Source organism: Callorhinchus milii, unplaced genomic scaffold (genome assembly GCF_018977255.1).
Source record: "Callorhinchus milii isolate IMCB2004 unplaced genomic scaffold, IMCB_Cmil_1.0 Scaffold2, whole genome shotgun sequence".
NCBI classification, from domain to species: Eukaryota; Metazoa; Chordata; class Chondrichthyes; order Chimaeriformes; family Callorhinchidae; genus Callorhinchus; species Callorhinchus milii.
The window spans coordinates 116,214,515-116,239,753 of record NW_024704743.1 but is presented as its reverse complement, the minus strand read 5'-3'; the positions used below and the strand labels follow the sequence as shown (position 1 = coordinate 116,239,753).

The 25,239-nt window shown below is 45.5% G+C and overlaps 1 protein-coding gene across 1 annotated transcript in view; it reads right to left on the bottom strand.

Annotated features, from left to right (window-relative positions):
• The window catches only part of LOC103181055 (protein tyrosine phosphatase receptor type M), a 220,877-nt gene that overhangs the window by 33,014 nt on the left and 162,624 nt on the right, over positions 1-25,239 (bottom strand). Inside the window, 3 exon segments of the mRNA XM_007897258.2 lie at positions 9,757-9,944; positions 21,567-21,641; positions 22,480-22,631. Coding sequence (XP_007895449.1) covers positions 9,757-9,944; positions 21,567-21,641; positions 22,480-22,631 — 415 coding nt within the window.

Below are 25,239 nucleotides of genomic sequence, written 5' to 3'. Positions count from 1 at the left end.
TGTTGGCGAAACTCACCTCAGCACCTGCTGACTGGCTCACACGAGCTGCTCTAAGCTCACTTATCTGATAACAATCCCTCTTGCTTTTTTTTATAAATCATATAATCATAGAATCCTACAACACAGAAGGAGGCCATTCAGCCCATCGTGTCTGTGCCGGCTTTTTGAAAGAGCTATCCAATTAGTCCCACTCTGTACGAATTAAACAATTTTTTCTATGCTTTTGCTTTCAAATTGCAGCAGCAACGAATAGAAATGTCCCTGAAATTAAAATAACACACAACAGGAGTGAACTGTCCTGTATAGTGCTGATAAAACCTGAGTGATGGTGGTGCTGATTGACAATAAAAGATGTTCTCGCCGGGTAGATTGAGGTTCAAGAAAGCACAAGCAGCCTGTGCTGCTCTTCGTTACCTCCTGAATGTGCTTTGCAGTGACTCAAAAAATGCTTATTACAATCTTTTACTGCCTTTGCTTAAAGTGTCTCTGTTGTCACGCTATGTAGCCATGTAGTTCACACCGTTGCTCAGAGCACTCACCGCTCGGCTCTGTTGAAGCTCCTCTCAGATCACTTATCATTTCACTCATGACCGACCACAAACCACCGGTCACCCTGCCACCACAAGCAGCCCCTCAACAGGGGCATTTTTAAAGGGCAAGGTCCCTCCCTTCCCGAGAGGGGTGCGCTCAGGCATCAGCAAATCCCATACGCGCTTTAAACAAAGAAAGAAACAAGCAAACAAAACAGCATCATCATAATAATAATGATGATAATAATCTCTGCATTTGATACTGCGCCTGATCACATCGTCGAGACGTCTCAAAGCGCTTCACAATACATACTGTAAAGTGGATTGGCTGTGTATTTTGTGGTAGAAATGTGGCAGACAATTGCGCACAGCAGTGTCCCACAAACGGTCCATGGAGTGAGTGGCCAATTTTATCTGGGGGATTGTTGGCCACGACGCGGGTAGAAACTCGCTTCTCTTTTCAAGTAGTGCCGCTTTTTAGTTTACCAAGAAAAAAACTCATTTATCACACGGAGACATCTCAAAGCATTTCACCGTCAGGTACAGCGACTATTTTAAGCAGGCATAGGCAGGGGCTGTTGTGTGCAATGGCAAAGATCCCACAAACTGCCATGAGACAAATGGCTATCTAATCTGGAGGATTGTTGGCCAGGAAGTACACCCGGACAAACTCAATTCTCTTTCAGGATGTTGATGAGAATGTGACTGCGCCTGGTCGAACATCAGAACCATCCGTTCAAACCAGAATGTCACCACGATTCACTGGGATTTATCTACAGTGACAACTAAGACATCTCAATCGGCTCCTTTGACATTTAATGCCCCGATCTTTTAGAACGAAAATTAACAGGCGCTTGAGCAATCTCAAACATTGTTGAGTGTCTGGCCTCCGGTCACCAACTACCGCTACAAGTCGGAAGGATTTACAGGTTAAAGGCGAGATGGATGAGAAGGCGTAGTCTGAGCCCAAAATAAAATAATGATAATCCTTCATTTGATATACCACCTTTCACATGAAGAAGACATCAAAAAGAGCTTCACAGGATATATTATAAGGTGTAGTGACCGGACATTTTGTAGGCAAATGCGACAGCCAATTTGCACACAGCAATGTTCCATAAACAGCCATGAAGTGAATGATAAATTTTATCTGGAGGATTGTTGGCCAGGATACAGGGATATTGATTTAATGGACAATGGAAACCTTAGACAAACTTCCATACTCCACACACCTCTGTTTACCTAGCAGTAATAATAATAATAATCTTTGAATTCGATATAGCGCCTTATCATGTCTTCGAGACGTCTCAAAGCGCTTCACAGAATATCCTGTGAAGTGAATTGACTACATTTTTGTGGGCGAAAGGTAAGTAAGTAGGAATCCAATTGTTACTTGATTGGTGGATCGCTTTCCGGGGAAATTATCTCCCTAATGGTCATTCAATGACTGTTTGGAACATTGCTCTTCGCAACTGATATCATTACACAGGGAGGTGTAAGGTCCAGGGCAAAACTACTAATTATCACCAGTGATAATGATCACATTGACCAAAAATATGATCAAAAGCAGCAATAGTTACCAATAGCTTTGGGGAAGGAGGCACGGTGGAACAGAGGGGAGAAACCCCGCCTCAGTTCAGTGATAACTATTGGTCGCTTCTGATCGCATTTTTGCTCAATGTGATAATTATCACCATCGACAGAATTGTAAACGGATATTTCCATGTCTATAGGAATTCTCAGTCTGGTTTGGACACTCTTAAGCATGGTGCTGGGTTTCTGCATGTCAATTCTGTGGGATTCTATCACTAATTGCATTCCACTCACTCCCCCCCACCCCCCATGCCCCTCACAACCTGGCTCCCTCTCTGCCATGGTGAGTCCTTGACTCCTTGTCCTTTCCTGAACTCTGTACCTGTTTGAAAGCTCTTGACATTTACTGAGGCTCCAGAATAGGCTTCTTCCATCTGATTAACCAACTCTCTGCCTCAGTTCCTGCCCGGAGCTCACTCAACCGTGCACTGCAATTTCATTAAGGTACCCAGCATTTTCTGATCAGGTCCATTCTTATCTCAGTGCCAAGAACAGTTCGCTCGGTCACTGCCCTTCGGATCTAGAGGTTACACGTGACAATAATAATGATCATCCCCTTCCTGACGCAGCAACGCACTGATCCAATCAGTCAACACAGTATTGCTGCTCTCTGTCTGTAACTATTCCATTTGCACTTGTACAACAACAACAACAAAATTGCATTTACAGAGCGCCTTTCACGTCGGGAGGACGTCCCAAAGCGCTGAACAGTTAGCTGTCGGGGTCCGAGCATGGGGGAGGGGTGGTGTAGGGGTGAGGGAAGGCAGAGAGGTGGGAGGGAGACCAAAGGCACAGTCGAAGATAAAGGTCTTGAGACCGGCCTTGAAGAAGGCAAGGGAGGAAGCGAGGCAAAGGGACCGTGGGATGGAGTTCCAGAGTGTGGGGGCAAAGAGGCTAAAAGCCCGGCCCCCGATGGTAGGGCGGGTCGGGTGGGAGACATGGAGCAGGCCGGAGCCCGGTGAACAGAGGGAGCGGGCAGGTTGGTAGGGAGTCAGCAGGTCAGAGAGGTAGGAAGGGGCAAGGCCATGGATGGCCTTAAAGGTGAGGACGAAGATCTTGAACTCGATCCTCTGGGGGATGGGGAGCCAGTGGAGTCGGGTGAGGGTGGGAATGATGGGGTCACAGAGCCTGGTGCACGAGAGTACACGAGCTGCAGAGTTTTGGATGATCTGCACCTTGTGAAGGGAATAGTTGGGAAGGCCGATGAGGAGGAAGTTCCCATAATCAAGCCTTGAGGTGACAAATACGTGGGTGAGGGTTTCAGCAGCCTGAGGGGTGAGGCAGTGGAGGGGTCTGGCAATGTTGCAGAGGTGGTGGTAGGCAGTGCCGGTCATGGCGCGGATGTGGGGGACAAAGGACAGTTCAGGGTCAAACAAGACACCCAGGTTCCTGACTGGCTTAGTGAGGTTGAGTGTGCAGCCATGGAGGCTGATGCTGCCAGCGCCTGAGGTGCGGAGGCGCTGGCGCGAGCCAATCAAGAGTGCCTCGGTCTTGCTGACATTGAGTTGGAGAAAGTTGGCCTTTGTCCAGGACTTGATGTCAGACAGGCAGTCGGTCAGGATCTCAGTAGTTCTGGAGTTCAGGGTGGAGGCAGAGATGTAGAGTTGGGTGCCATCCGCATACGCGTGGAAATTTACCCCATGTTTGCGGATGACGTCACCAAGGGGGAGCGCGTAGAGGGTGAGGAGGAGGGCATCAAGGACAGAGTCCTGAGGAACACCGCACAAGACAGTGCGTGGGCTGGAGAAGAAACCGTTTGCCGCGACGAAGTGGGGGCAGTGTGAAAGGTAGGACCTGAACCAGTCAAGGACAGAACCTTGAAGGTTGAGGTGGGAGGAGAGGCAGTGGAGGAGGATTGAGAGGTCCACGGTGTCAAAGGCAGCGGAGAAGTCAAGGAGGACGAGGAGGCAGAGGGAGCCCTAGTCACACATGGTCAGGATGTAATTTGTGACCTTGACCAGAGCAGTTTCCGTGCTGTGCCCTCATGGAGGGGTTCATGGAGGGAGTGAAAGGAGAAGAAAGAGCAAAGCTGGGAGGCAATGGCTCTCTCAAGGACCTTGGATAGGAAGGGGAGATTTGAGATGGGCTGGTAGCTGGATAGCTGTGATGGCTCGAGGGAAGGTTCCTTCAAGGTGTGGGTGATAGTGGCTGTTTTGAGGGGGGAAGGAACAGTGCCAAATGGAGAGGTTAATGATGTCGGCGAGTAGTGGGGCAGGAGGTGGAGCTGGGATTGAAGGAGAGGGGTGGGGATGGGGTCGAGGGAGCAGGTAGTGGACTTCATGGAGGTTACCGTGTTGAAGACAGAGGAGGGGGTGACAGGTTCGAAGGTGTGGAAGGAGGGATGGGTAATTGTCGGATGGGTAATTGTGTGGGGTGGGGATAGGGAGGGGTTGGAAGTTGGGAGGGCAGTGGCAGCTGTGTGGATTTCCTTGATTTTGAACTCAAGGAAGTCCAGCATTTTCTCACAGTGTGAATCGGAGGTAAGTATCTGCAAGGCGTGTCTGGGAGAATGGAGAAGCCGGTTAGTGGTGGAGAACAGGAGCCTGGGATTGCCTTTCTCCTCCAGGATTAACCTGGAGTAGAGGATGATTTGGCTGAGGCGAGAGCGCAGCGGTAGTTCTTGATGAGGTCCAGCCAGATGTGCCGGTGGACCATTAGGCCGAATTTGGGCCAAGTGCATTTGGCAACCCGCACCTGGCCCTTAAGCAAGCGGAGGTGGCTGGAGAACCAGGGTGAGGATCAGGAATAGGAGGCAGTTAGGGAGATGAAGGGGGCAAGGACGTCGAGTGTGGTGGAGAGGGTGCTGTGGAGAAGAGTGAGTGCAGTGGATTGTTGTGAGAGGTGGGCCAGAGGGAGAGGAGATCAGAGGACTCCAGGGCAGCATAGAGGGATTGTGGGGAGATCTTCTTCCTCGGACGGTAGAAGATGGTGGTAGGTTTGGAGGTAACGGGGAGAGGGATATGGGAATTGAGGGAGATGAAATAGTGGTCAGAGATGGCCTTGTCAGTGATGGTGACATCCGAGACGCTGACGCCTTGGGTGATCACCAGGTCGAGCGGATGACCGTGGGTGTGGGTAGCAGAGTGGATGTGGGAGGGAGAGGTGGAGAGAGAAGAGAGGAGAAGTCTGAGGATATGGAGCAGGCGGGGTGAAGTGGAGATTGAAGTTGCGGTTGTACAGCTCCTTTCACTTGGAATGACCGTTCTCAGAGTGCTTTAAAAAGAGGATCGGGATTGCAGAGCAGGGTCAGAGGGAGGAGGAGGTTGGAGAATGGGGGAGAATATGGTTTGTGATATCCTCACATTAATAATCATGTTAATATGATATAGCTTCTTTCACGTCAGGAGGTCATCTCATAGCGCTTCATAGGATTTACTATAAAGGTTTCTGACTGCATTTTGTAGGCTAACTTTACAGTATATTCTGTGAAGCACTTTGAGACATCCTCCTGACGTGGAAGGCATTGTGTCAAATGTAAACATTATTATTATTTTATTTATTCGAAGATATAGACCAGAAGTACGGCTAAAGGTAACTTAGGATGGTTTCGAAGACAGGAAGAGAAGGAGCAAAGCTTTTGTGAGAGACTACCAGGCAGTGGGATGTGCCATAGAGACTGAAAGCTCAAGCACTGATGGCAGGGCAGGGCAGAAAGGTTGAGGAATGAGCAGTTGAGCAGTCGGGTAGAGAGCACAAGCAGATGAATTCGGAAGAATCCACTGTTTTCTTCTGCAACTTCCTCTGGAATCCTCTTGCCCTTACGTCCTCACACCCTCCACCCCATCAACGGCAGCCGAGCCTTCAGCAATTATCCCCTTGCCCTTTGAAACTCTCCCAAAGTCTCTTGCAACCCCCACCAGCTTTCTCTCTCTCTCGCTCCTTAATTTTCCCTGCCTTCAAAACACTGCGAAAATAAAATATTGTTTCGACCTTATTTTCCGTCAATATATTTGATACTGTCTCCGAGACACTACCTTGCATAAAAGGGCACTCAGTTCAAGTTATTGTTGTTCTAATTCTCCCTTCCTTCTCCCTATCGACACGTGCTTCGAGATGTTAATTCTAAAACCAACAATGGGTTGGTGCGAGTGCAAGATATGGTTGAAAACCTCAAATTGCCGAAGGTAGTTCAGGATAAATTGCACTTAGCACAGAGTCATCTTACAGATGCTACATTTTTCCTCACGCTTGCTATACACTATCGAGCTCGCGATCTCATTGCATTCCTGCACGCAGCATCATTCCAACTCTCACAGAAACAATTATTTTCAACAGCTTACAATAACAATTCCCCCCAACCACTCTACTCCCCCGGGAAATGAGGCTTGAGCAGTGAGTATCCCTGAGGAGCTTGGATTCGGGAAGTGGTATGACGAGATAAGGGCTTTTTTAGATTTGAGTTTTCGACCTTATCTCATTATCTTCTGATCCTTAACCCTTCCACCAGAATCCTTGAATTACAGAAATCTCAGGACATCCAAAGACCATCCTCACAACTCCATCCCAATTATTCCACAAAACACCTGCTGGGTGGGAGGGGAGTTTGGGTATGGGCGTGGACTGTGAGTACCAGTTTCCTATTGCGCTGCTCATATTGAGAAATAGCTCATGATATCCTGAGCCATCGTTTCTGTCTCTCCTGAAATGAGGACTCTTTTCGTTCTCAGATTGACGACTACCAGTGTGACTCAACAAGGACAACAAGTTGCATTTATACAAAGCCCTTCACGGAGGATAATGCCTCGGAGGGCTTCACAATTACAGGGTTGGGCCCTGAATAAGAGAAGGGAGAAAGGAGATTCAGTACTAGCCATTTGCAGACAGTAATGACCCAAAATGTCCCACAGCCAAGAGGTGAGTGACGAATTCTATCTGGGCGAAACTCCTTTTCTCTTAATCTCAAATAGTGCCATGGGATCTTTAACGTTCACTTGAATAATCAGATGGGACCTCAGTTTAATGTCTCACCTGAAGGTTGGCAACCTTTGACATGCAGTACTCCCACAGCACTGAATTGGAATGTCAGAAAGATTATAAGTTCAAAGCCTTAATGTAGGGCTTGAAGCCCATGGCCTTCTGACTCAGAGGCGAGAGCGCTACTAACTGAGCCAGAATGACACCTAAATTGCTGACAAATACAATCCTTTGGCAGCTCATAATTTTTAACTAGTTGAGGAATGGGATTCGAGCAGGCGATAGTAGAGGAACGAGCATTAGTACGGGCACAGAGAGCTGAATGACATCACTCTGCACTGTAAACATTACAACTAACCCTTTGCCATTATTCCCCGACAAAAAGAACGCTGACTAAATCACGAGGGAGTGGTCTCAGCGAGAGCCAAGGGTTCACCTCGTCACAGCACAACCCAAAAACATCTTCACTGCTGAATGTCATATGGCGTCATGAGCTCTTCTCTCATTGCGTTATCACCTCTCCTTGCTTACATTTGCAATGTCTATCAAGAGCTTATTAATGACAATAACTCTCTATCAACCTATTGTTGTAATGATAATCTCATTTCGTTTAAAGCCGGAAGTCATTTGCAACAATTATTTTAATTAGCACAGATAAAACTGTGCTCCTGAGAGACTGCCAAACTAATCTCCCTTTGTCTGACACTTCTGACCCAAGCGACTTTTAATGTGATTTCTTGAGTTGAATATTATTAATCTATACGTGTGTTTGTTTATGTGCATGTTTATGTGTGTGAATCTTCCAATCTCAGGAAGGCTGAAAGCATGCAAATATCATGCTGCATTAAACCCCCAATAAAATAGTTTAATGTTATAAAATTCAGAGAATTCTGTGTCTGTCAGTTACCATGGTTACACCATCTAATTTAAGTTTACTCACTAACTTTGTGAAACCACTTGATATCACAATCCTTGTATCTTCCTCTCCCTCTCTCTCCTTCTTCACTGAACCTCTCCCCAATACAACGCAAAGGCACCTGCACAAGTGGTCACAGGTTCAAGGGTGTGAAGAGCAATTTTAGGACAGACACCAGGAAGTGTTTTTGTTCATAGGTAACAACAACCACCACCAAATTAGTAGGTAATTAACAACCAAAATGAGGTTACTGGGTAGGATTGTTGAGGCCAGGAGCTGGATTCCTTCACAAATAGTAGGAACAACAGTACAATAGGGAGATGGTACAATAGGCAGGTGGTCAGTTGGGTATTTTGGAAAGGATGAAAGCAAATGGGCCAAAAGGCCTTCTCCATCCAAACTTCTCTTGTGATCTCTTGCGCACTATACAATTCTCGTCTAGCCCTATTTTCTTGGCTATTCTTTTTCGGATTACTCTCTGCCAGTTCCTCACTCCCTCAACTGGTAAATACCATTGTTTATGTGTATGTGGCTGTCTATGGAGTCCTGTAGCTCAGTGGTTAGAGCACTCGCTTTGCAAGTGAGAGACCCGAGTTCAATTCCAGGCAGGGCAAAACCTTGGGCAAGTTTCCTTACTTCACACGCCTAATAATAATCCCTCCAAAACCCAAACAATAATAAATTGGTCGTTTTTAATCTACGACTGTTTGTGGGACACTGCTGTGCGCAATTGGCTGCCGCGTTCGCCCACAAATATACAGTGAATTCACTTTACAGTGTGTTCTGTGCAGCGCTTTGGGACGTCCTCCTGACGTGAAAAGCGCTATATCAAATGCAAGGATTATTATTATTATTATGTGAGCATGTGTGTTTGTATACACTTGTGAGTGTGTATGTTTGTGTGTGTGTGTGCATGAGCATGTGTGTAAGTATGAGTGTGAATATATATATATATAATATTATATATACAATATATTTGTGTGTGTGTAAGTATGAGTGTGTGTGTGTGAGAGAGAACTGGTCACATTTTAACTAATTCATATATGCGTCATTTAAAGAATCACTTCATGTAGAGGCCAAGCGAAACCTCAGTAACAATATTAAAATATTTCTGCTTCTGGCTCATTTCAGTCCTTTCCCCTGACGCCCCTCTCTGGGTCTGAGTCTTCGTGTTCTGCACACTTACACCTGCCTGAAAATGACCTGCTGTGTTCCCATGGCTCAGTGCCAGACTGGAGCTGAAACCTCACTATTTTTTTACGTGCTGCCTGCCATGTATGTTGAATGAAAATCATCTTTCAGTGTCAGGGTAACAGCTGCATTGCGATCATCGCCAGCTAATCACCAACTCCCCCGCTAGGAACGACCTCCAATCTCCCTGAGGAGCAACGACGAGTTATAACTTCAATGGAGTTTTCCTGTAGTTGTGTGGTTCAGCCACTATGCCTAACCCTAACTCTCTGCTGTCTGGAAATCTCTCCCCAAATCCCATTGATTTGTGCCCCTCTCTCCCTTCATTCAAACACCCCCAAACACCTATTTACCTCAGTTGGTTTCACTCTCGTCTCTGATTCAGACAGTTGCGGATTGAAGCTCTATGTCTGGTTTTGAGGTCAGTCACGATTGTCTGTGTGTCACTGCTTGTGCCCAATTGGCACAAAATACCCAACACATTGTGTGAAGCCCTTTGAGATATCTCAATGATGAGATCAGGCTCTCTATCAAATGTAAAGATTATTATTATTATGATGATGATGTGTCCATCAGCGGAGTGACCATTGCCTTCCCGGGCTCTTGGCTCACCTCGTACTCCTCTTTGAAGCCATAGCCTTCGGAGCATTTCATCTGTGTGATGTGCTGTAGCAGATCTGCCACGCGGATGGCCGGGTGGAGCTGGCCTGTCTGATAGGGCACGTCCACAGCCTCACGCTTCTTGTAGCTGTGCGGCTGCACCAGGCTGTTGGCCTCGTTGGCAATTGTGTGGTTTTCATCTACACAGACAGACAGGAGGGGATTAAACACATGCAAACCCAACGCTTTCTCAGCTCCCCAGATAGCTTTGTTAAAAATGTATTTTCTCTACAACCCTTACTCTCAGACCATCCCATGCCCCCTTCCCGGCACTACTTCTCTACCTCCTCCCTCCGGTGCTACCTCTCTCTCCTCTTCCCCCATCCCCCCAAAAAATTGCAATAATCAGATTGAAAACCTCTTGTTACTATCTTGACTGAAGCCTCTTTAATGTACGGGTATCTATTGTGTTGGACCACCGTTTTACAGCTGCGTAAAGCGATGGTTTAATGCAGCATTGCTTTCTTACCGAGGTTAAAACACAATCCCTCAGAGACGGCATGAGATAAATTGGCGAAATCACTCATGTGGATAAGACAAAAGGCTACAGGCAATTTCTAAAAATTATTTTAATGACCGAGTGAGTTAATTGCCGACAGAAACAGCGCTTTTGTCGAGAGAGAGTTATTTTTTGGCTTGTTCAGGACGTTGCTTTAAAGGAAGCATGAATATTCTTTTTTTAAAGAGCCCCTTATCACGTCTTAACGGTGGTTCAAAGCTCTTCATGGATAATTGCTGTCAAATGTGGTGACTGTCTTGGCTGGTGAGCGAACACGTCATTCGTTTTGTGCATAGCAACATCCCGCAAGCAGCCATGAGGTGGATGGCCAGTACTGTCTGGTAGATTGTTAGCTGGGACAAACTCTCTGCTCTTTTCTAAAAGTGCCAGGTGAGCTCCAGACGAGCTAGGTATCAGCCTGACTCTATTGGTAGCACTCTCGCCTCTGAGACAGAAGGTTGTGGGTTCAAGCCCCGCTGGGGGACTTTAAACTCACATTGTCTCGGCTGACATTCCAATACAGTGCTGGGGGAGCACTGCATTATCAGAGGTGCTGTTCCTTCGGCTGAGATGTTAAACTGAGGTACCGTGTGTCTGTTCAGGTGCACGTCAAAGAACCTCATGACACTATTTGAAAAGGGAAGGGAGTTTCTCCCGGTTTCCTGGCCAACAATTAAATTCATCATTCACTCCATGGCTGTTTGTACTGTGCACAAGTTGGCTATCATGTGTGTCTACAGAATAACAGTCACTGCACTTTACAGTGAATCCTGTGAAGTGCTTTGAGATGTCCTCCCGACGTGAAAAAAATCAAATGTAACAAATATTAATGTCAGGGGATCCTTAACGTTCACCTGGTGAACAGGCGGGCGGGATCTCAGTTTAGTGTCTTATCCTGGTCCGACCTTACCCTACAGCTGTAAAATGCCTTGAAGCTCTGTAGATTTTAGGTGAAGAATAAAATAGTGGGACAGGATGGAGAGGGAGGCTTCCTTCTCTTCCCAATGCTGACCTAAACCCATCCCTGGTAACAGAATGAATCACCCTACAAACTAACCAGCAAGTGGCCAGCATTCCGAATCCTCCCACAGACAAGCAAACACTGTGACAATGATACACTCATTCACTGGAAATGAAATCTAGGTCCAGAAATTAACGTCAAAGCTTTTTTAAAATTTCACCTGAACTGATTTGTTTCCCACTCCCCGCCTCCTCTTCTCCCTCTTCCCCCCCACCCGCAGCTCCCCCCCCCCCACCCCCAACTCCTGAATAAACCAAGCTCAAGTAATGGTTTGTAGAAATTCCCTCAGTTTTGGAAGTGAGAAGGAGATACAGCAATATATACACAGGCTGACCGCAGTTATAACGCAGTAGTTTGGAGTTATATGGGGAGGGGTTCCGGAAAAATGGCAGTTGGTTAGTGATTCAAGTTCGTCAGGTTGCTGCAGACATAATTTCCTGTGCGCTATATGCAGGAAGCTGGTCAGGCGGAAATTTCCCATACTTCAGTATGTCCATTGTGCGATCGCACTATAAACATAACCCCTCTAAACTGAAGTGCATTATAACAGGGTCTGTCTGTACACTTAATATTATTCCTGCAAATACTTCAACTGCAATTTTTGGGGGGAGGTTTCATTTTTTTATATATGCATATATATTTTGCTTTCTTTATTTTTTTTTTACCCAAACTGCCGGAGCGCTTTAAATCTGCAATTTAATTTCCAGCCTTGATTTCATGGTTGTGGTGGTGGGAATAAACAATTCACAGCAAGCCGCAATACTTCACATCTAGAAATGAAGATGGAACGGTGGATGGTGACTTCGAGAGAGAGAGAGAGAGAGAGAGAAAGAAAGACAGAGACAGCTACAAATAAATAGTGATGATGGAAGGGGCGAGTGCAAAAACATGCCAACTGAATACCACAATGGCAAACGTGAGAGGTGATTCTTTGTGGGAGGAAGGTCTGTGTGTGTGTGGGGAGGGAAGAGCGAGAGGAAGTGAGGGGAGGGGAAAGGGATAATGTTCTGAAAAGTCGCTTTGCATGCCAGTAACCGAATGGCTTTACAGCGGGACATGGGGTTGTCACACAGGGCATGAAATGTTATATGTCAACTGCCATGCAAGTCAACACACAACAGAGCTGGCCAGAGCGGGGTTGAAAGTCGTACAAACCGTCTCCGAACTAGGGCAAAACAGAGGAACTTACCATTTATTGGCACTTTTTTTAAATACAAAAAGATACATAAACAGGTTAACGTGGAGAAAAAAAAGGAGAAAAGGAAACAGGGCATAAGCAAGAACAATATCGTGAACGGCGTATATTTGTTTTGTTGTAAAAAAAAAGATAAAATTTTGATTTCTTTCTCGAGTTTCCAACAATTTTTAAACTTAGCTCAGTTCAAAAAGTAATAGTAATTATAACAATCATGGAGAGATGCATTGGTGTGTTTTATCCAGCGCTCTGAGGTGCTAGCCTGCGTGAAGGGCGCTGTGTAAAGGCACGTTATTGTGGATGTTGTTGTGATCTTATTTGGTTTCTTGATGTGTGTTGTGCTGGTGCCCCTTGCGAGTGTAGTGATTTTGCAGCCACAAATTGACTTGCTTACAAGGCTATTGGGGATTTCCACCACAAAACGTGACAGAAACGAGGTGAGTCCTTTAAATCCTACACATTTGTAGATATCAGTGTCAATTTCAATTTCATCTCGATCGCAGCTCCAATGACTGGAACTGGAAGTATGTATGGAATGGCTGGTGGGGGGGGGGGGCCTGATCAGGGAAAAGGTGCGTGTGTGTATGTCTTTGTGTGTGTGTGTTTGGATGGGGATGGTGAGAGTTAGGACGAGGGGTGGAGGGTTGTAGGGGAGGTTAAGAGAACAGGACACTGCATTACAATTACAATAGCCAGGTCATGCTCAATTCTCTCCTCCAGCGTTTTTTAGGTGCCCAGTTTCATCAACTTTACAGTTAAGAGAAAAACAAAAGGCACCAAAGAAAAAGTGAGCTAAGCCCCCCTCCCCCCCACCCTCCAAAAAAATCAACTGGAGTGACATTGACGATCGGGTGCCGGTGTGGACGTTTCACTGAGATCCGCAAAGGCCCGAAATTCTACCTAGTCTTAGCCTGTGAGTCTTAAAATTTGAAATCTTCCAGAACTCCTACAATGGCTACACTTTACATTAAATCCTGTGAAGCGCTTTGAGACATCCTCCTGACGTGAAAGGCGCTGTATCAAATGCAAGGATTATTACTGTTAGTAATAAAATTTGAGAACTTGCTTAAAAATACAGAGTGGCTACACTTTACAATAAACACTGTGAAGCGCTTTGAGAGACTATCCTGCTTCAAAGGTAGTGGACCATCCTGTATCAAATGTATGTTATTATTGTTGTTGTTATAACTTTGGAAAATTCCTCAGTCCAGTCTTAAGTTAGAAGTTGTTTAATGCATCGCTGAAAATTTTAAGGCAAGATGGTTCTCACAAGCTAAAGCTAGGGGGAATTTCGGGCTCTGGTCATGTGAAGTGCAATGTGGCAAAATGATGCACTATTTTAAAGAGATGTCACTCTATTTCCACTCTTTCCAATTAATAAAGTACAATAGCCGTGAGCCGCTGTATTTACTAGCCGACCTCCCCTGCCTGACCTACGGTAAGTGGGAGAGAAAGAAAGAGCCTCACCTAATATTGCAGTTGGCACAAATGGATCTGCGGACCGGCCATTAAGAAGGAGCAAGACATGAGAATGGCACCAGAGAAAAAAGCTGCAGTTAGTTTCCAATCTTGATTCACTGGCCACAGTATTTACATCTTTAACAACCTTGATTCATTACCAGCCCAACACTGAGACGCTGTTTCCGATGAACCTTTAAGCCCCTTTCCCCCCCACCACCCCCACCCCCTACCCCCAGGCTGGAGGGTCCCTGGACTCGATAGGGGAATGTTACCACACCTTTACGTGGAGAAGAACATATTCTTGCCAATGATGACAAGGTGGAATTGCAATTGCAGAGTTCATGTTGTGTCTGTTGAGGATAATAATTATGTGGAGTCCTGTAGCTCAGTGGTTAGAGCACTCGCCTCGCAAGCGGGAGACTTGGGTTCGATTCCCGGGCAAGGCGAAATGTTGGGCAAGTTTCCTTACTCCACACACCTCTGTTTACCTAGCAGTAAGTCGGAACCCAGCTGTTAGTCAATTGGCGGATTGCTTTTCCGAGGGTAATCATTCCTTAAAGAAAATAATAATAAATTGGTCACTCAATCCACGACTGTTTGTGGGACACTGCTGTGTGCAATTGGCTGCCGCGTTTCACCCACACAACATACAGTCGATTCACTTTACAGTATATTCTTTGAAGCGCTTTGAGACGTCGTGAAGACGTGATAAGGCGCTATATCAAGTGTAAGGATTACTGTTATTATTTATTATTACTTGCACAGAACTGGAAGGTAATCATATGATTCAGGGATTCTTTCTATGTAAGTTTTTCTATGTCCAATCATTTTTTTTTTCTCTAGTCCTCACCCCATCCGAGTACGCCTCTTTGCTCCTGGTCTTCTCCCTTCCCCCCTCCCTCATCGCTGAGGTGAGATTCTATGGGCGCTGGTTGCTCTTTGATTACCCCCCCCCGCTCGGACTGGCCATTGTCCACCCAAGTGAGCCTTCTGGGCCACTCAATTGTAGACAGTGTCACAGCCGAGCCTGACCTCTTCTCACCCGGCTGACACACCCACTCAGAACCAATAGCGGGTGCTGTAGAGGGACCAGCTGCAGAAAGAATTGAGGATATCATAGATTGACGTGAAGAATATTGGAAACCTTGAGGCCAGATAACTCCAGGCACTCTCTTCCCGGAGACCATTTTTGTCTTCAAATTTAAGAGCCAGCGAAAGTTCTTCAAGATGGTTCGGAAGCTGATTCATTCAGTTTCCAGATTAAGACTGGATTGACCGGGAAGGTGGGAGGGGACTGCACGGACTAGCGGAGAAAAGGGGGAGTACAGAGAAGAACCTTGGAAATCTTGCTCAAGAAGTGAAATAGAGTCTACTACGGAAGATTGTGCCTGGTCTATGGAGGAAGCTGTTTAAGTGGTCCAATGGCCTTTTGTTTCTGTTGTTTTTGTGAGTTGCTCCTGCGAATTTCTCTCTCCCAACAATCCCCCAAATAACCACACACTCAATGGCTGTATGCAGAAATTGCTGTGCACGAAATTGGCTGCTGGGTTCAACCACAAAATAGACACTGACACATCGGTTTACAGTGCATCCTGCATAAAGGGGACCCTACCTGGCATGAGGGGGCGCTATATAAATGGAAGCTGTTATTGTTTTGTAGCATCAATGACATTATAAGGCACTACATCAAAAGCAAGGATTATTATTATAATGGCCTTTTTCCATTTCAAGCTTTTATATCCTTTTGTAGAATAACGGCTCTGATGTCAGGCATGTTTTCCGTGCCTGACATCTTCCAAAGTGACTTCTTTTTGTAGGCAAACGCAGCAGCCAATTTGCACATAACAAATTGCCACAACCAGACATGAGGTGAACGACCAATTAGTCTAGCACACTGTTGGCCAAGACATCAGGAGAAATCCCCTTCTCTTTTCTAATAGTGTCACTGGATCTTTAACATCCACCTGCATATGCAGACAGGACCTCGGTTTAATGACTTGTCTGAATGACAGCACCTCTGACATTGCAGCGCTGGGGGAATGATGACCAGGAGCTCCAAGCGAGGACTTGAACACACAACCATCCAACCCAGAGGCAGGAGGCATTTCATCACCTGGCTAGAAATATTTAGGTCTCAAATGTATCACTTCCTGAATTGGATTTCCCATTCAGTTCCTATTATCTCTGCAAGCTAAAGCCCCAATGGGTAATGTGGACCCAGCTGGATAAGTTGCAGGAGGCTTGCTAGACATTACTCTCAATGGCAAACTATATAGTTTCGGCTGGTTAAATTCCAGCAGTTGCCCCAGCGCTTACTCAGAGCTTACCCAATCCTTAGCTCTTGCCAACCTGCCCCGAATACTCTCTGAATTAGATAAAAATGGTATATCCCTCTAGAGGGAGTGAGCCATTCCATTTACTTTCTATGTGTACGTGGCATACATATGTGGAACTCTCAGTTTGGTTTCGATAGTGTTATGCATGGTGACAGGTTTCTGCATATGCCAGACGTCCAGCTGACCAAAACATAATTCTACAGCCTTGTACATCATTTGTCTTCAAATGCTTATCCAATTCCCTTATACATTAAGAGTACGATGTTTTAATACCCTTTGGTGAGACATTTTGTCTAACCTCTCCATTAACAAGATTGTTGGGGCTGGGGCATTAGTCTAATGATTGGGGGCAGTGCCTGCTGCCTTTCAACAAACCCTAACCCTAACTCTATATAATTTTAAATGGGACTAAAAAAGTCAACTCAGGTGATACGTGAGCACATGTGAATGTTGGGCAAGGGCAGTATCAGGTTAGGTTGTGATGACCTCCGCCCTCGAATGCCGGGCTCAAACACGAGAACGGGTGAGGTTACCAGAGGGCTCTGCTGTCTGTCCGTTCAGAGGGTGCCTGACGTGTGTGGCGGCAAAATGATCTAAAATGTGCACATGTGCATGGTTGATGTCAGGTGAGACTGAGACAGTGAGTGAGAGGAACTGGGAATGAAATACAGTGCCAACCAACCAGTGGGAAACAATGAAAACAAATCTATTGAAATAAGCAAGAAGTGACAATGCAATGGAAGATGCCAACAAATGGCATCCAAGGTATTTGGAGTGAAGAGAATCAGTTCAGTGTATTAACAACTGCGCTTACTTCAGATTAACCTGGCACTAAGTTAACAATATACTTTGTTGTAAGAAATTCATTGAATGTACTAGAGGCAGAGAATATTTGCAGCACATATTGTCTGTTCTGATTCTAGCCTTAGATATTTATAGCACAGAAGAAGGCCGTATGGCCTATCTTGTCTGTGTTGGCTCTTTGAAAGAACAATCCATTCAGTCTCATTTTGCATCACCTTCCATCCACCCCCATCCCCCCGCCACACACACACCTGCAATTTATTCCTTTTTAGATCTCGAAAGATAATGTGGATTCTGCCTTGATCTGACAGTGGTGTGGTAGTCGAGGCAGAATCCACTTTACCTTACGAGAGCAAATCCTCCTAATCTCCCTCTTTGCTATCTTGCAAGCTATCTTAAATTGATGCCCTCCAGTCACTGAGTCACTGACCAGTGAAAATAATTTCTGCACTGATGCTCTCTGCTCTAATCTCAGCCCATGCTACTTCCCCATACCTTATAATATTAGTTTCCCTCAAGTGCTTATCCAGTTCTTTCAGGTCTGACCCATTGGAAAGGGATTCAACAGTCATGGGATGGGTCTTCTGGTCTCGTGGAAGAGGGGGTAACTATAAATTATAACTATATACAACTATAAAGCCTGTCTGGATAGTTAAATTAAGACATAGGGACAGATATTCTGCAGTTTTATTTTCAAAATCTTAAGAAATTAGATCTGAGCTGGTTTAAAAATGAATCCGAGGAAACATTCACAATCCAATGCAATTTACATTTATATAGCAGCTTTCACATCAGGATGACATCTCAAAGCATTTCACACAACTGGCTTGGCACCCGAGTCAGGTGTCTATGTGTGTGTGTGTGTCTTTGTGTGTGTGGGTGGGGGGGGTTGAAGAGGGTGGAGGGATGGCAAAGTTGGCCAAAAGCACCGTCAAAGAGGTAAGCCTTAAGGTAAGCTGTAAAAGTGGGAAGGGAGGGGGTGAGTTGGTAAGATTTCAGAATAGAGCTCCAGAGAGCAGGGCAGAATGGCTGAAAACTCGCCTGCAATAGTGGGGTGGGGGTTGATTGAGCAGGGGAGATGAAGCAGGCTGGTGTTCGCAAAGCAAAGGGTGGTAAGGTTGCAGGAGGTCGCAGAGCTAGGGGTGAGATTTAAGAGATTTGAGCGTGAGGACAAGGATCTCGAATTCGATTCACTGATTTCTTCAAACCCAGAGTTTGTGAGGTTTGTTGCGAAAAAAAAACTCTAAATGGGTCATGGGTGCAGAGAGCCAGAGTCAATCGAGGAGTTTAGGAGGAAGAGAGGTAGGTATTTGAGAAGTAAGGGTATTGAGGGATATGGAGGAAAAGTGGAGAAATGGGATTAGAAAAAACCAACAACAAAAAGTGGAGCAGGCTTGATGGGCTGAATAGTCTATGTTTGTTCCAGCAGGTCAGGATTACTTATGAAGTAAAACCCTCACAGGAAACTGATTAGGCAAAGCAAAGTCCACAAAGGGCGGGCTGCGTAGTGGGGTCGAGATCCCACCTGGGACTAGGCTTCAGAGTGTCCAGAATTTGTTGAATTGTTGAGTTCAGTCTCAAAGCTTCAAAGCCAGTTTTCTGTAGTTTCTTAAAAGAAACTTCATAGTTTAAGAATTTGCAGAATTCTGGACACTGTAAATGCTACAAAAACAGAATTCACCTAGACCCAGATGGCATTACAAGCCCAGTGCATGGAGAAGGGATGAGTGTGATAGGTCAAATGGCCTTTTTTTGTTACGCTTTTGCTAAATCCCTAACGACGCAGGAAATGTGTCTCTCAAAACATGTCCGTCATTTGCTGAGTTACCGATCGTATTACCTGGATGTCATTAACCTGCAAGGCCTCCTCTCTTCCCTCTAATAAAGGACCTCTCTCTGATAATTAAATTTGGCACCAGTATCAAGCTCCACCACTGTTAAGTGCTCTGAGACTCTTGTGAAGAGTGCTATATAAATGCAAGTTGTTAATGTAGTTGAACAAGCAGCAGGAAGCTTGTCAGATAGTGCTTTCAATGGCAAGCTTTGCAGTTGTACATGGTTAAAATTCAGCAGTTACCCCAATGCACACTCTGGGGTCTCCAAGCCTTGGCTTTTACCAACTTGTGCCTAATACTCTCTGGAATTGGGTAAGCAGGGTGCATCATTCTGGGGACAAAGTGTGCATTCTATTCCAATACACAGGGACTTCAGTGTATAGATGGGATGCATGGAGCTCTCAGTTTGGCTTGACTACTCATAAACATGGTGATGGGGTTCCGCGTGTGTCAGACACTTGTCTGACCAAAAAAGGAAGTTAACTTGGCTGAGATGCGGGCAAAACGGCATCTCACTGCAATCCATATCTCTACCCAGCCAAACTACCCACTATACTCTATCCCAATGGTTCCTGGCTTGGTGCCATTTCCCCATTGCTCACTGCAATTGAGACTCTGATTCAAGTGGGAACCAGAGGACAGAAAGCTGCTTCCAGTTGTGAAGGCACTTACATTAACGCACAGTGTGTTAGAATGGAACAATAAAAAAAAGCAATGTTTATTTTTCTAATAAAAATATGTGCTGGAGCAGGATGGTAACAAACACTGGGGTCTAGTTTGCAATATTTCTGAATGGGTTTCTTAATTAAATTCTTAATTAAATTAAGAAACCTGGATGTCTGTGGTGCTAACTCAACCCACTTTTAGTGGTGGTGGAGGGAGGGGAAAGGGCTCCACCAAGTGAGTGAGGCGACCTTCTGATTATCAGATTATCTACATCTGTTAAGAAATACCACAAGATTGTCCCTTTCTTCCACCCTCTCCCACTCTCTCTCATGTCTCTCACTCCCCCCTCTCCCACTCTGCCCACCTCCCCCCAAACTGGGATATGCATAAATGGAGAAGCAGATAAACACTGGATTGGCGAGCGAGCGAATGAGTGAGCGAGCTCTTGGCTTGTGCAAGGATTGGCATGCGGTGAGGCTGACACACACGTGACTGGCTGCGGTGTGTGAAATCAAAGTAGGCTTGTATCCTGGAGACAGGCTTATATCGTTTAAGGGGAAGCACAAAAGAGAAGACGGAGAAAGTGTGAAAGCAGCTTTTAAAAAGCCCTGCCGTCAGCGACAGATTTGCTCTGTTCAGTGTGAAGTGAAGGCTATCTGGGCTGGAGATTAAAGAAAATACATTCACACACTTGGCGGCATTTTATTTCTCCGTGTGTAGGTGTACGTGAGGTTCGGATCCTCTTAAGCATGACGAACGGTCATGTTTCAGTCACTGTGTGTTAGTGTGTCAGTCACTCGGCAGACCAAAAAAACCCCAAAGAATATATACTCCCTTCACATCAACTTCACTGCCACCTTCCCCCCAAAAAACCTCAGTGAATTCAGGCCCACACCCCCACTCCCTGCCTCCTAAAGAGGTTCCTATCAGGTGAACCTTATACTTATTCCCTCCAGTGCTGGGAACACAAGCAGTGAAAGCTGACAGGAAAGTGATGGGCGTTCCTGACTTGGCTGGGAAGGGGAGGGGGGGGGTCAACATTGTATAACTTGGCTCGTCGATTGGCAATTACAGTGTGAATTCAGGTCTCAACCTAATCAACGAGGTGGGGGGGAGGGAGGAGAAGAGAACGATGAGTGCAAATGGACCATCTCTGGAAAAAAACAGTATTAATTTAAACCTTTGCCGATGGCTAAACCAGCCAGCTTGGCCCGTCAACTTGACGAGGAGGTGCAGCCACATGCTTAATCCTGATAGCCACAGCGCTAAGATGTAATACGGTTCTAAGCGAATCGGCAGCAGCGGGGCCATGATTCTGGGCTGCGCTCTCCTTAATTCAGGCTTTACATGTGGCCTAACAGCTTGGGTAGTGAGCTTGCCTCCCCACCCCGTGTGATATCAGTGAAACTCGAGGACGTTTTAAATTCCTGTGGCTCAATTTCCAACTCTTCACAACCTGTTTACTGGCGTTTAATTATCACAATTGACGAGAAGTTAATTAATAAGTGAGGCACATTATGAAAGGCCGGGTTATTTTACGGCTCCACATGTCAAAACGCAATAATACATTGAGCTCATCAGAGACTCAGAAGACCAACTATAACGCACTCGCTAGTCTGCTGCGTGCGAATGAATTGGCAGCTTGAGTTTTCTGTTCCCTGATCGTATCTCAACGAATCCCACGTCACATTGCTGGTGAAATGCGGGGGTGATAAAGGGTCAGTGCCTGGGAAAAGTCCTCAGTGCCGTTCAGACAGAAACAGTCCTCACAGAAGTCTGTCCTTACATCCCATGGCCAATGCAGATCCTGAAACCAATTACAACCGCACTACCAAAGCGCAAAGCCTCAATTCAACAGTAAAGCCCTCCCCACCCAATCGAGCAAAAGACAGAAGCTGTGATGTGAAACAAAGATATGAAATCGGAGTAAAAGCACCTTCCCTACCTGGGTAGTAGTTCTGTACTGATGAGCTCTTCAGGGTGCTTGACTTCATGGTAAATGAGGAGGGTGAAGATATGGCTGATAAGGAGAAAAGAACTTCAATAGGGTCTCATCACATTAAAAAGTGCTTCACAAGCAATTGCTATTGAGTACAGTTACTGTTTTTTTTGCCACAAACAGCCATGAAGTGAATGACTAATTTTACCTGGAGGATTGTTGACCAAGTCACCGTGAGAATCTCTTTTCACCTTTCAAAATGGGATTGCTAATGTCGACCTGAGAAATGATGACGCCTCTGACACAGAGCTTCCTTTCCCAACCCCCACCAACACACACACGTACCCAGCACTGCACTGAAGGGTCATACTGTGAGCTCAAAGTTCCCAAAGTGGAGTTTGAACCCACGATTTGCTGACCAAGAATCGAGAGCACTACCCACTGACCAGGCCGGGGAAGGAGGAGGAAATCAGTTCAAAATTAAGATCATTGTCCTCACGATTAAGTGCCTCCAAGGCTTTGCCCAACCCTACCTTTGCAACCTCGTACACTCCTACCTCGTCAGTCGCTCCCTCTATTCAGAGAACACTGATCTGCTTCATGTCCCTCACCCACCCCATCGTCAGTGGGTGAGCTTTTAGCCATTCTGTCCTCCACCTGGACCACATTACCCCCCCCATCCCCACACTGCCTCCATCCTTTAAGACCCAAAGATCTTTTCAACTGCAATTTTGATCACCTTCTCACCCCCACCCGCACTTCCCAACCACCCTCCTTCCTCAGCTCGAGCTCCCGGTCAACTATGTGAAGCCCTTTGAGACATTCTCCTGATGTGAGAAGCACTGTGTAAATGTAACCTGGGGTTGCATAAGGGAATGATTCAGTCCTGGTCATAGCAACAGATGTCTCGGTGACTCACCCCGACCATTGAGATTGTGGGTGTCCACAAAGGAGAACGCTTCATCGCAATTGGTGCCTTGCTCAGTGTAACTCTTGTCCATGGAGTTGACCATGACAGTCATCTCCTGCCTTGTGCTGCTCAGTGTCTCTTTCCGCTTCTTTGCTAGTTTTCTTGAGGCGATGAGTGTGCAGGGAGAAGGAGGAGGAGGAAGAAAACAAAGTAGGTGATTAGCTTCCAGGTGCAAAGATCCCTGTATTTACTGGAATATTTTCTTACCCATAAATTAATATCATGCCAACCAAATTCCATCATTTCACCCACAAAATATACAGTCAATTCACTTTACATTATAATAATCCTTGCATTTGATATAGCGCTTTTCACGTCGGGAGGAGGTCCCAAAGCGCTTCACAGAACACACTGTAAAGTGAATTGACTGTATATGTGTGGGCGAACGCGGCAGCCAATTGCGCACAGCAATTATATTCTGTGAAGCGCTTTGAGATGCCTCGATGATGTGATAATGTGTTATATCAATGCAAGGATTATTATTATCATTAGGGCAAGTGTGCAGAGTGGTGGCAAATTGTTGAGTTCTGTTTTAACTTGGACGCCTGATTTGTGTAGTTTCTTAAAAAAACTTGAAGGAGAAATGGCTTAAAAATTTAAGGATGTTGTGAAATGCTGTTCCAATCGAGTAAAATCTAGACCAGGAGGAACTTCTCCCAGGAGTATCGTGATACTTGCTGAATTAGACCAAAACTAGCAGGCATAAATATAAGATAACCAGTAGAGGATCTAATAGAGAGAAACTTCTAAGAGGATGGTGAGATTATGAAACTCATTGTCAGAAGCTACAGTTGAAGTAAATAACATCGAGGTATTTAGACAAAACTTGATGCACACATGAGCGAGAAGGGAATAGAGGGGAATAGGAGGGGTAGGGGCTTGGGTGGAGTATAAATACCGGCATGGACTAGTTGGTCCGAATGGAATGTTTCCATTCCATGTAACCATATGTAAATCCGACAAAGCTTTCAGACAGATATATTTTCTGGAAAAGATAAAGCGGCTGCCAATGTGGTTTCCACACTATCGTCCTCACAGATAAGTCGACCCAAGTGAAATAAACGGCGAATCTTTATCACCATTTTTAAAAATTCACGAGGCACTGCCACGTTTCACTGTGGAAGCTATTAAACTGGAGGCCACTTTTACATAGCTTTGAAATATATCCCAGGGGACCGTGGCCGATCACTGTGTACCTCGGGGATAATAACCTTCTCTGTTGAATTCGACGAGGCGAACATTTGGTGTAAAGCAGGAATGTCGGTTTCTGTTTGTATGTTACGCAACACTGGTGCCATTTCTGTCTGAACAACAACTAATTTGGAACAAACACACACACACACAGAAGCGAAGACCCACAGACCGTAGACATTGGGATTCAATTCAGCTTTCACACATCAAATTCTAAAACAACCCCAGAGAATAGATCACAGATCACATATGCCACAGGTTATATTTTAGGTGTCAGACTGGCTCAGTCGGTGGCACTTTTGTCTCTGAGTCATAACGTTGTGGTTTCAAGCCCCACTCCTGGACTTTGAACTCACAATATATCGGTTGACCCTCCAATGCAGTGCTGGAGGAGTGCTGCATTGTTGGAGATGTCATCCTTTGGATGAAACGTCATTCTGCAGGTTTGGAGTGGAAACCAGGCTCCAGAACAGCATCGACAATAGCAACGAGGGTGTTGGAGGAATGAGCTATGAGCAATGATTACATGGCTCTTCAGTTTTGAGAGAAGATGACTCAGGGGGGATGATATAAAGGTGTATACAATTGTAAATGGGATTGAAAAAGTAAACTCGGAGAAATTCTCTGGGTTGCACCTCGACAGCAGAAAAAGAGGACACAGATTTAAAGTTGCAAAGAAGACTAGACATCACCCTCTTTATTCAGAGGGAGGTTAGTGACTGGACAGGTTACTAGGGAAGGGTGGTTAAGGTTAGGACACTGGACTCATTTCTAAATCAGCTTGTTGCTATAATGGGTAGATGGTAGGATGGCTACTCTGAAGGGATGAGACCAAATGGCCTGAAGGGCCTTCTTCATCCAAATTTATAATTCTTGTGATCTCATGAAATTTGTGACGTCTGAATTTCCTCAGCAAACTATTCCTCTATTCATCCCCTGCTCTAAGTGTGGTCTATCAATTTGTGAAGCGTTTTAACCTGGCCCCTATCTCTTCTGCTTGCTAGCAGTGTAAATGTAAATGAATTTTTTAAATTGGCAATTTGTTACGGGACTGAGAGCTGGTAGCAGGAGGTTATCAAAGGGTAAGTCTGCACGCAAACACTTGTAAAAGTTTAATTATATTCTTATATTGTAAAGCCAGAGAGCTGCAAATTCACGCTAGGTCTGTGACAGGTTATTAAAATATACGGCTGTCGGAATTGTAACTGCTCATATTTCTACCTTTAATCATTCCTAATAAAATCTTTAGGACGCTGGACAGAATCTTCCAGTGAGAGAGGTGGAGGAGGGGAGAGAGAGAAAGTCTTGAGAAGATTTCAAGCGTACTATTACACTAGTCTCCGCAATTACAACAGGGACTTTGAACAGCTTAGGCTGACACTCCAATGCAGTGCTGTGGGAGTGTTGTATTATTGAAAGCGCCATCCGAGACGTTAAACCCAGGTTTTGTCTACCTGTCCAGGCAGATCCCCTGGTACTATTTGAAAAGTGAAGGGAGTTTCTCCTGGTGTCCTGGCC